Source organism: Corylus avellana, chromosome ca2 (genome assembly GCF_901000735.1).
Source record: "Corylus avellana chromosome ca2, CavTom2PMs-1.0".
Taxonomy (NCBI): domain Eukaryota; kingdom Viridiplantae; phylum Streptophyta; class Magnoliopsida; order Fagales; family Betulaceae; genus Corylus; species Corylus avellana.
Genome location: NC_081542.1, coordinates 11,369,180 through 11,381,182, shown reverse-complemented (window position 1 = coordinate 11,381,182; position 12,003 = coordinate 11,369,180). Strand labels below are relative to the sequence as shown.

The following is a 12,003-nucleotide window of genomic DNA, read 5'->3' as shown; positions in this document are numbered from 1 at the left end:
GGACAAGTTGAAAGAGTTGGAGAATACTTTGTTGTGTGAAGAGATTCATTGGCGTCAAAAATCGAAAGCTTTGTGGCTCAAGGAGGGGGATCGTAATACTCGCTTCTTCCACAAGATGGCTAATTCTCACCGGAGGTACAATCGGATGGAAGTGCTTCGTATTAATGGCGCTTTATCCGATGATCCAGTTGAGGTAAAAGAACACATAGTGCAGTATTACCAATCTCTTTATTCGGAACAAAGCTCTTGGCGCCCTAGAATGGATAACCAGCAGTTCTTGCCCATAGATGAGGAGGATAATAGTTGGTTAGAAAGAGAGTTTGAGGAGAAGGAGGTTTGGGAGGTGGTAAAAGGCATGAATGGTGATAAGGCTCCGGGTCCAGATGGCTTTTCCATGGCTTTTTTTCAAGCTTGCTGGGGAGTTATCAAACAAGACATTATGGCGGTTTTTGCAGAGTTCCATAGCAGACGTCAAATGGTGAAGAGTTTGAATGCAACTTTTATTTCTTTGATTCCAAAGAAGGCGGAGGTGGTGGAGATGAAGGACTTTCGGCCCATTAGCCTGGTGGGAGGGGTGTATAAAATTGTGTCTAAGGTTCTTGCCAATAGGATGAAAACTGTTTTGGGTAAGGTCATTTCCTTTTCTCAAAATGCTTTTATTGGGGGTCGGCAAATCCTAGATTCCGTTCTTATTGCAAATGAATGTGTGGATAGTCGCAAGAAATCAGGGGTCCCAGGGGTTCTTTGTAAGTTGGATTTGGAAAAGGCCTACGACCATGTAAATTGGGACTTTGTTTTGTATTTGCTGCATAGGTGTGGGTTTGGTGGGAGGTGGAGGGCTTGGATAGAGTGGTGTATTAAGACGGTAAAATTTTCCATCCTAGTGAATGGTTCTCCGGAAGGTTTCTTTAGCAGCTCGAGGGGAATCCGGCAAGGAGATCCTCTCTCACCGTTATTGTTTGTGCTTGTTATGGAGGCTTTGAGTAAGATGGTGAATGCGACGGTTGACCAAGGCCTTTTGACTGGGTTTTCGGTGGGAAATAGGGTCTTGTCGGAGTTGATGGTCTCTCATTCCTTATTTGCGGATGACACTTTGATCTTTTGTGAAGATTCTATCGAGCAAATCCGGTATGTTCGTCTCATCCTCTTATGTTTTGAAGCTGTTTCGGGTTTGAGAGTGAATCTTGGAAAATCAAAGATTGTGGCCATTGGTGGGGTGGAGAACATTGGGGGTTTAGCTAACATCCTTGGGTGTAGTGTTGCCGAATTGCCTACGAAGTATTTGGGCCTCCCTTTTGGGGTGTCGTACAAGGATACGGCTATGTGGAATGAAGTGATCGAAAAGATGGAGCGTCAGATGGCAGGTTGGAAGACAATGTATCTTTCTAAAGGATGTCACTTAACCTTCATTAAGAACACTTTGGCTAATCTTCCGACTTACTTTTTGTCTCTGTTTCCGATTCCTGTAAGTGTAGCTAAAAGGATTGAGAAAGTCCAAAGAGATTTCTTGTGGGGAGGAATGGGGGATGAGCACAAGTTGCATCTTGTAAGTTGGAACCAAGTTTGCAGCCCTCTACGTTATGGTGGTCTTGGCATTCGGAAGTTGCACTAGTTTAACCAAGCTCTTTTGGGGAAATGGCTTTGGAGATACGCAAATGAAAACGGGGCTCTTTGGTGTAAGTTGGTCAAAGCTAAGTATGAAGACCAAGAAGGTGGGTGGTGCACGAAGGAGGTTTCGGGCTCTCATGGTGTGGGTCTATAGAAGCATATTCGTAAAGGGTGGAATTTCTTTGCCAAAGGTATTCGTTTTGAGGTGGGGGAGGGTTCGAAAGTCCGATTCTGGCATGATATTTGGTGTGGGGACAACTCTTTGAAGCAAGCTTTTCCGTCCTTATACAGTATCGCTAGACACAAAGAAGCTTGGGTGAAGGATAATTTTATTGGGAGGAATGGGGTTGTTGAGTGGAATGTCATTTTCGTACGATCGGTTCAAGATTGGGAGATGGATTTGATTTCTCCTTTTTTTGATCGGTTGTATTCTTGCAAGGTTTCCTTAGGCAATGCAGATCGTATTTGTTGGTCTTCTTCCAAGAAAGGCAAGTTCGAGGTTAAGTCGTTCTATAAGGTCTTGTCTTCTTCTTCTCAAGAGGAGTTTCCTTGGAAGAGCATCTGGCGTACTAAGGCGCCTCAGCGGGTGGCTTTTTTCGGATGGACTGCGGCCTTGGGCAAAACTTTGACTCATGATATGCTGCGTAAGAGGAACATAGTGGTTATGGAGTGGTGTTGTATGTGCAAGAAGTCCGGAGAGTCAGTCGATCACCTTCTTTTCCACTGTGAGCTTGCGAGTGCTCTTTGGCACATGATTTTTCAGCGATTTGGGCTGCATTGGGTCATGCCGTGCAGGGTGAGGGCTTTGTTTGCTAGCTGGTGGTCGGGAGGTCGTACTCGAAGTGCGGTTGTGTGGAAGATGATCCCTCTGTGTCTTATGTGGTGTATTTGGAGTGAAAGAAATGCTAGATGTTTTGATAATTCCACTAGGACCATAGAGGAATTGACTCATTTCTTCTTATTTACGCTTTACTCTTGGACGGCCGCTTGGCTAGCTCCTTTAGTGATTAGCTTCTCTGATTTTCTTTTTCATTTCTCCCCCTCCTAGGCGCTCTCTGTTTTACACTTCCCGTGTATATGGGTTGCGCCCCTCTGCGCTTTTTTATATCATGATTACTTATCAAAAAAAAAAGAGGTGGAGATGAGGACAGCAGTGGAATTGGGCAAGGGAAATTTGTGGCCGGAAGATTTTTTCCAGTGACTAAAAGGAAGAAACGTGATCGATCCATGTGAAAACATTAACTTGGAGCAATATTTTGGTTCTGCAAATTTAGGAAACAATGATCATACAAATATATATAAAGTTATGACATGCAAAAAGATCAGACAAAAGAAATAAAAAAAGTTGTAAAACAGCCAAATTCATTCTCTGTGTTCTACAAAGTTGATCATAATCACCAAAACATTTGCATACAGAAGCAAAAAATAAACTGATGCAGCATCTATGATTGTAAAAGCTCCATAGGAATCATTCAGTTTGCCACGTTTCTTTTCTTAAGCAACTAGAATTGTCCTAGCTAAGAAAGAATTCATTGTCCTTTTAATATCTGTAAGTGGCTTGGGGGTGATTTGGCCACCCACTATTTTTTTGATAAATAAGTGATTTATTGAAAAACGCAGAGGGGCGCAACCCTAGTATACAGGAAGTATACGAAGAAAAGCTCCACTAAAGGCAAAAAGAGGAACATAAAGATAAAAATTGAGACATGGTGGAAATCTTAGGCACACTACAAGCTTCGGTCCAATGGAACAATATTTGAATAAGCAACTTTTTGAGCTCTTCCATCGACCTTTCTGGATCTTCAAAACATCTTGTATTCCGCTCTCGCCAAATGGTCCACATAAGACATAATGGTGCTATTCGCCACACCTCCTTTGCTGAAATATTACCACCCTTACCACGCCAACACACTAACAAATTTGCCACCCCTCCAGACATAACCTATGTGACATCAAAAAGAGTGAGTACTACACTCCATAACGTTCGTGCCACTTCACAATGAAGGAGAAAATGGTTGATAGACTCACCACTTTGCTTGCACATGCAACACCATCCCACCACAATGACACCTCTTTTACGCAAGTTGTCCAAAGTCAGAATCTTTCTTAGAGTCGCCGTCCACGCAAAGAAACTGACTCGCAATGGAACTTTGACTTTCCATGCAACATCTACGTCTATCACAATTGGTTCATGCAACATCTATGTCTGCTACTTAAGAAGTCCAACCTCATCACGTCAGTGCACCTAGAAGAGTCCACTTGTCTACTACTATTGGACGTCTTTGTTCTTCTATTGTGACTAGAAGTCTGGCCGACCATCGTGCATCTAATGATGATAGATATTCGGTTAAATAAGAATTGTCTATCACATAGTAGGAGTACATCACATAATCTTTATCTGTAACTATTTACATAGTAGTTCATTTGTAACTACAATACTTTGTAATCTATATATATTGAATGGAATTCAGTGGTCAAGATATTCTGGCCAACTTTCCCATTACATACTTTCTTACAACCCCCTATTTGGTCAAATAGGGTGGCCAAGCCACATCTCGGTTTTTTCCATTTTTTCAAAAAATAAAAATAACATTATTGAGGGTATTTTTGTCATTTGGGGACATTGACAATTTTTTGTTACTTTGGGGAGACATTGTCCTAATTGAAAGTTTGAGGGGGGGAGGCATTATCAATTGGGTGGTTGTTTGAGTGGGGTATGTGGACTGTTTCTAATTCTTTTCTATACTTGCCATATTTGCAACTTCTTTCTTGCGTTTTATTCTGCAACACTTCCTACTTGTCGTCAGCATTATAATTTATATTTCCTAAATGTTACTTTTTTATTTTGTTGAACTTATGATGAGAAAGGCTAGAGTCGGAAGTATAGGTGAAAAAGTAGTTTATAGAATTATTAATTTTGAAATGATTTGGTGACACTGGCCACAACTTGGTAGTTGTTTCTTATTTGAAGTGCTATCCTGATACTATGCTTCTATTTGATGTATGTTCTACGTTATTGGGGTAAATTGACTTGTGGTAACTAATATTAGAAAAGATGCAGCTTTGTTAAGAAATGCCAAATGATTATTGAAGCAAGAAAAGATCGTCAAGACTTTTCTCAATAATTGAGAAAGAAACTCAAGAATGAAACTCAATGAGACGGAAAGTGAGAACAGCTTGGTCCCAGATTTTTAAAATATTAAAATATTTGGGCTATGCGCAAGCTAGTCAAAAAGTTTACTTAAATAAATCTCTGATCAATTTCTTGTGTTTCTACACTATATTTAAATAAAATTAAGTCAAGTTAGCTCAAGTAGATTTTCAGATAGAACTCTGTTTATTTATTTTCTACCACGACCTAGGAAAAGCGCTAACCACCTTTGTGTTATTACTCCAAAAAGACAAGTCAAAGTTTGAATTAGAGCTCTTTGAAATCATTTATAAAGTTCAATCTCGCCAACTAATGAGTAACCGTGTGACTTGGAACATATGTGACACAATTACAATCCACCCGCCTAATGTAGGACATAACTTTTCCTCACTCAAATTCCTAACGTCCTTGTCAGGGCTATGTCATGATGCATTGTCCCAATGCCATATGATGTTACTAGGTTGCTCTAATACCATTTTTTCGCGACTGAAAGTAGTGTTAGCCACATTTGTACTATTATTCCAAAAAGACTATATTTGTTACCGTGCATAACAGCGATGAATAATGTGGAATTGAAAAGAAAGATCAAGAGAAAATCGAGACATAGATTTAGGTGGTTCAGCAATGTGCTTACGTCCACAGGAGAGTGCGGCTATATTTCACTATTCAATGATTTAGGGTTACAACATAACATACTGATAGGGAAATCCTAATTTGTAAGTATTTTGGAAAACCTCAAAATACCCTCACAACCTATTTGTCCCCAAGTTCACATAAACTAATTATGCCCAATGAGCGTAGTTTTAGTATTATTGTCTGTGCCTTAGAGTATGAGCCACTTGTTCCAACAATCTCCACCTTGGCAAGTATTCACCTCTTTGAAGATAATCAAGTATTGCGCCTCCATGTGGAACTGATAGGTTTGGGGATGCCGCCTCCTCTCCTCTCCTTTCTAGCATCTAGAGACATTTGTCAAGTCCAAGCAATGCTTGAACTTGTTTGTGGTAACAGGCTTCGTCAACATATCCGCTACATTCTCATAACTGTGAATCTTCTCAAGTAATGATTTACTTGTAACAACCAATTCCCTGATCTTGTGAAACCTCACATCAACGTGCTTGGTTCTCGCATAATATATCTGGTTCTTTGCCAAGTAAATGGCACTCTTGACTATTACAATACAACGAAACTCCACCTTGCTGAATACCCAGCTCACCAACTAACCCTGTGAGCCATAAAGCTTCCTTTGCAACCTTTGCCGCCACCATATACTCTGTCTCAGTCGTGGACATTGTAACTGTGGACTGGATCATAGACCTTCATCAGATGGGTCTTCCTGCAAAAGTGAACACATAACATGTGGTCGACCTTCTGTCATCCAAATCCTCTGCATAATTTGCATCCACATATCCCACAACTGACAAATCACTTTTCTGTCTGACAAAAGTGATGCCATAGTCTCTACTAGCTTTCAAGTATCTGAAAATCCATTTGACTGTATCCCAGTATTGTCTCTCTAGATTTTTCATGTACTTGCTCACCATACTGACTATATGAGCTAAATTTGGCCTAGTACATTCCATAGCGTACATCAGACACTCCATTGCATTGGCATATGAGACCTTAGACATGTCTTCAATTTCTTCAACTGTCTTGGGACATTGTGAGGTAGATAAACGGAAGTGATTCGCCAAAGGTGTACTCACTGGTTTCGCATTCTCCATGCTAAACCTTTCCAACACCTTCACATAGCCAACCTGAGATAGCCACAATCTCTTGGCATCCCTATCCCTAGGAATCCCCATCCCAAGAATCTTCTTGGCACCCAAATCCTTCATGTCAAATTCTCTACTCAACAAAGCCTTCTGCTTGTTGACCTCCACTACTCTTAGCTGCAATAAGCATATCATCCACATACAGTAACGGAAAAAACAAATGAGCCATCATTAAGGCTCCTCACATACATACAACAGTCATATTCACATCTCCTGTAGCCAATTCTGGTCATGTAGGAATCAAACCACTTATACCACTGCCTTAGAGACTGCTTTAGCCCATAAAGTGACTTCTTCAATTTCAAGACCAAGGGCAACCAAATATTCTCAAACCAGAGTAATTTACCTCATTACCTGTCCACACCTCCTCTACAACTTTACCATCTAGTACTACCATCGGTAACCTGTTGTTCAAGTAGCATGCCATACTCACTGCATTTGCCCAAAAAATCTTTGCAAGTCTAGCATTCAAAACCTAAGACATTGTGTTCTCTCTGCAATAGACTTGTTTGTCCTTTCTGCCACACCATTTTGCTATGGTGTCTAGCGTACTGTGAAATATCTCTTTATACCATGATGCTCATAGAAATCTCTGAACTTATCATTTGTGTACTCAGTGTCATTATCTATCCTGGGCACTTCACCTTTTTCCCAGTCTGGTTCTCCACTTCAGCTTTTCACAACTTGAACTTGACAAACGTCTCTGATTTATACCACATGAAGTACACCCAAACCTTTCTGGAAAAATCATCAATAAAAATTACGAAATACATATGTCCTCCCCATATTGGTCCCCAAACATCAGAATGAACATAAAGAATACCCTCTATCTTGTGTGTAGCTATCTTGAATTGTACCCAATTCTAATTTCTCAGAACACAAAACTTACAAAAATTAAGCTTGCATGTTTTGACACCCTTCAATAGATTTCTCTTATGAAGCTCCAACATGTTCCGCTCACTCATATGACCCAACCACATATGCCACAAAACTGTACAATCGGAATCAGATTCCACAGAGGTGATTCCACCTACAACTGTATTTCTCAACAGTTTATAGATTCTTCGTCCATGACATGATACATCATGTCATCCCCCAGACAAAGCCGAATAGTAGGCACCGCTTTAGCCTTAAGTTGCTTCCAAATATGTCCAGTATACCATATGGTTTCATCCCATGTAATCCCTTCACCATCCTTTGTTGCACCAACAAATCCTTGATATGTTTCTGCTATAACCCGAAGTTACCGGCTCCATCAAACTTTCTCACGTCGAATTTCGCAGAAGATGCGCCAATCCCAGCCATCGCAAAACATGGGCTTTGATACCAATTGTTGTTACCGTGTACAACAATGATGAATAATATGGAATCGAAAAGAGAGAGATCAAGAGGGAGTCGAGACACAAATTTTTTACGTGGTTCGGCAATGTGCCTACGTCCACATGAGAGTGTGGCTATATTTCACTATTCAATGATTTAGGGTTACAACATAACATACTTATATGAAAACCTTAATTGTAAGTATTTTGGAAAACTCCAAAATACCCCAACAACCTATTTGTACCTAGGCCCACATAAACTAATTATGCCCAATGAGCCAGTAGTTTCAGTATTACTTTCTATGCCTGAGAGAACATGAGCCATTAGTTAAAGTTATGATTGGAGTTACCTGAAATTATTCATAAAGCATAGTCTCACCTTGTAAGGAACCAATGTGCGACTTTACAGCCATGTAACACTACCGTAGTCAACTCAACCAATCTTGGGCTTAACTTTTTGGGGTGCTACCCTATTGGTAAAAATGCATGGTGAAGTAGTAAATTCCTTTCAAAGACGAAGGTTCATATTGCAGCCTGTTTGTGATCCAACACTTGGTGGCATGTTAATAAAATTATATCTGGTGAAATTGGGAGTTGGCTGAATTGTAATCAAGTCCTTTTTTGCTACTTGCTTGTATTTGGAATTGCATCATAAATGGTCCTGAAGTTGTGCATTCACATATTCAACCCTAGTATGAAGTTGTGGGCCCTTCCTGTCTTTAGGATGTTTGGCCCAATGAATCATGGTTTATGGTTCTTTACTCTGCCCAAGGACTATTGTATGTTTTATGCAAGCAGATTCCAATGCTATTATCTTTTTTCATGTCTTCAGACTAATATTCTATCTTGCTTTACTAAATCTACATTTTATTGCCTATATTCCTCTTTACTTCCTGTGTTGTATGGTTTCACTTTGGATCATTATAATTTTGAGTTGCAAATTTGTAACTTTGAACTCTGTTACAGGGTGATGTTTATCCAGTGGAGCCATATAATGACTTGTCAATGAAACAAGTTCTTGATGCTCATTGGGGTGTTCTCTATGATGAAGATGTAAGATATATATGTTTGAAAGTCTTTTAATTTGTTTTATGATCTTTTCTAAAATATAATTATGGAACTAATTCAAAGTAAATATATGCCATGTAGAATATGCGCTAGGTATACAAATGGTATAAATCACTTGTATGGTGATTTTCAGAATATTTGACACATTTGTTTTAGCTCCTTAAGATCTCGGTCATCTTAACTCAAATATAGATGTTTTTCAATCAGCTTATCTTTACGCTGTCTGCTGATATTGCCTAGGATGAACTCAACAATCCACTGATATTCTCAAGATAGTTTGATAAGCTTTATTGTGAAGATGCCATATCAAAATTGAGCTTTTATTTAGGTGCTCTATGCCATTTTCAGCAATGTAAATGAGCTTTGATTTTTTATCTATATATTAGTCAGTCAGTCACTAAATAATTCCATTACGTTGTTCTTTCAATTTCATATAACATGTCGGTGACGACTTGGTCTGAAAGTCAAATCATTAAGTTTGTTCGCATTCTTTGTTAGTGAATTGGTTTCTTATGTATAGTTACTGTTATCTTTTGAATTTGTTAATAATCCATATCATTTTTGTTTTTGGCTGCTATATCATAGTTCTTCCTTTTGTTTTACTTGTACCACTTATTGTAATGTGCTGAATGTGATACTACAGTCAAGTGGGCTTCAGTCACATACTTTGGCTATGCTTGTGAATGACTGTCCTGGAGTTCTCAACATGGTCACTGGGATTATTTCTCGAAGAGGTTATAACATTCAGGTCAGTTTGGTTTCAAGTGGCGGTCATCTTTCTAGCTTTTCTGGTTTTGATCCCTTCGCTGATCCGATAGTTTCATTCACTTTATACAGAGTTTAGCTGTGGGACCTGCTGAAACAGAGGGGCTTTCCCGCATTACAACTGTTGTTCCTGGGACTGATGAGTCAATTGGCAAGTTGGTTCAACAACTTCACAAGTTAATCGATCTTCATGAGGTAAGGGGTACTGAATTAAATGCTGCGACAGGTATAGTGAGACTTTACAAATTTAATTTCAAGTAATTGAGTGATAGCTAAAAGAATTCCTGAAAAAAAAAAAAAAAAAAAAAAAAACTCTAACCACATTCAATTTGGGAATGTAGAACTCTCAACTTTGTGGGTAGTTGGGAATTAATTTTTTTTGCAAAGATTTAGGGATTTGGTAATATCTATGAATAATATGCAACTTACAAAGTTGTAAGATAAAAATCAGGTGCATGCTTCGCTCTTTATAGTCTTTACCAAAAATTATTGTATTGGTCATCAAGCCCTTAAAAATGGGGATACTTTTATCATTTTGATGCATTAGAAATAATCATATCTTCACTCTTGTCATCCTGTCTTTTTTTTTTTTTGGGATGAATGAGTAATTTCATTAAAACCAAACACAACCAAACAACACAGCAACCAGATTACAAGCCATCACAGAAGGCTAAAACCCAACAAGACAAAACAACCTACAGAGAAAAACAAGCACAGAAAGCTACACCAGCAAATCTGCAGGCAGATTCCAGAAGGAACACAAAGCTATATTCTCCCTAGTCTTTGGAAATTTACCCTTCCCTACTATTCTAGTCCGAACTTCCCACAAAATTCTCTTCAAAATCTGCTCCTCTGTACTTGGCTGGCCAGCATGCTTAATATCATTTCTGGTGCGCCAGAGACTGTAAACCGTAGAGCTCAAAGCAAGGCGGCATACCTTTTAGAGACTTTTTCCTCCATTTGCTGCAGCCTAGCTGCAATATATCCTCCCAAAACACAGGGGGGTTATCTTCTCTGCAGCGGTTCATGCAAAACTTACAAATATGATTATTAAAACTACATTCAAAAAATAAATGGTCATGGCTTTCAAGCCTATTTCAACAGAAAATACACTGAACATCACCCTTGTAACCCCACTTGAGCAAACGATCACCCGTAATGAGCCTATTCCTCATAGCAAGCCATAGAATGAAAGCTTGCTTAGGGATGGCAAGAGGAAACCATACTAATTGCACCAATCAATCTCCACATTTTTCTCCCTAAGAATCTCCCAAGTATCTGAGCTCACATAAACACCTTTCTTTGAACCAGTCCAGATAGGTTTATCACAAGTGCCCAACCTGACCTCCGAAAGTCTAGCTTGGATCTCTCAACTAAAGCCTCAGATCTGGCTGGCCTCCATAACCAATCCCCATTGTGCATAACAGAAGACAGCTTAGCCTCCACACTACTCTGAGCATCATAGACAACTCTATACCCAAATTTCTCAATCAAAATTCCCGCAGAGTGCCAAAAGTCCACCCAAAGATGAATGGTTTCCCCATCGCCAACCTCAAACCTCAAGAATCTTTTAGCAATATCCCTCAATTTTAGAAGTTTCCTCCAACTCCAAGAGCAGTTTTGAGTGTGGAAAAACGTGTTTAATGACTTGTATTCTATATTTGTATAGTTAGCTATTTTAGGAAATTATGTAACAGCCTGTATTCCTAGAATTAGGCTGATTTGGTTAGTGTCCTATTATATCCCATAAATCATGGGATTTGAAATAACTTAGTTAGTTTTCCTTTTCTGCTGCTAGGGTTGATGTATATAGCTAACGTTTTGTGTATTATTCAAATCAATGAAGAATCAGTTTTTGTCTTTCTCAGTTTCTGTCATGGTATCAGAGCCTAGCCCAATTAATTGGCTGTGGCCCACCGTCACCCATTGTCGCACGTGTTGGGCTTTGATGTTCTCCCGCCACACGTGAGGGGGCGTGTTGGAAGTCCCACATTGCCTGGGTATTAAGGAGATTGTCCATTTATAAGTTAAAGGGAAACCTCAACTCTTAAGCTAGCTTTTGGGTTGAGTTAGGCCCAAGACCCATTTCTAACATGGTATCAGAGCTTTAGGCTCTTTTCTGGATTAAAACCTCTTCACACAAGCCTTCATTGCCAAGATCATACTGCTGTTTTTTTGTACTCTGTTTTACCCTGTTTTTTGGTTCAAAAACAGAGTATTTTTGCACGTTTCTGTTTAGCCTTCATTGCTGAAATTTCTTAGAGCAGTTTCTGTTCTTAGTTCTACCTTTGCCAGCCTTCATTGCTGGTGGTTTCTG

At 39.4% G+C, this 12,003-nt stretch overlaps 1 protein-coding gene across 2 annotated transcripts in view; it reads left to right on the top strand.

The window, feature by feature from the left end:
- LOC132172611 (acetolactate synthase small subunit 2, chloroplastic-like) overlaps positions 1-12,003 on the top strand; it is a 46,744-nt gene that overhangs the window by 23,600 nt on the left and 11,141 nt on the right. For both annotated transcript variants that reach the window (XM_059584143.1, XM_059584144.1), the window contains exons 7-9: positions 8,820-8,906; positions 9,565-9,669; positions 9,759-9,881. In XM_059584143.1, coding sequence (XP_059440126.1) covers positions 8,820-8,906; positions 9,565-9,669; positions 9,759-9,881 — 315 coding nt within the window. The remainder of the gene's footprint in view (positions 1-8,819; positions 8,907-9,564; positions 9,670-9,758; positions 9,882-12,003) is intronic.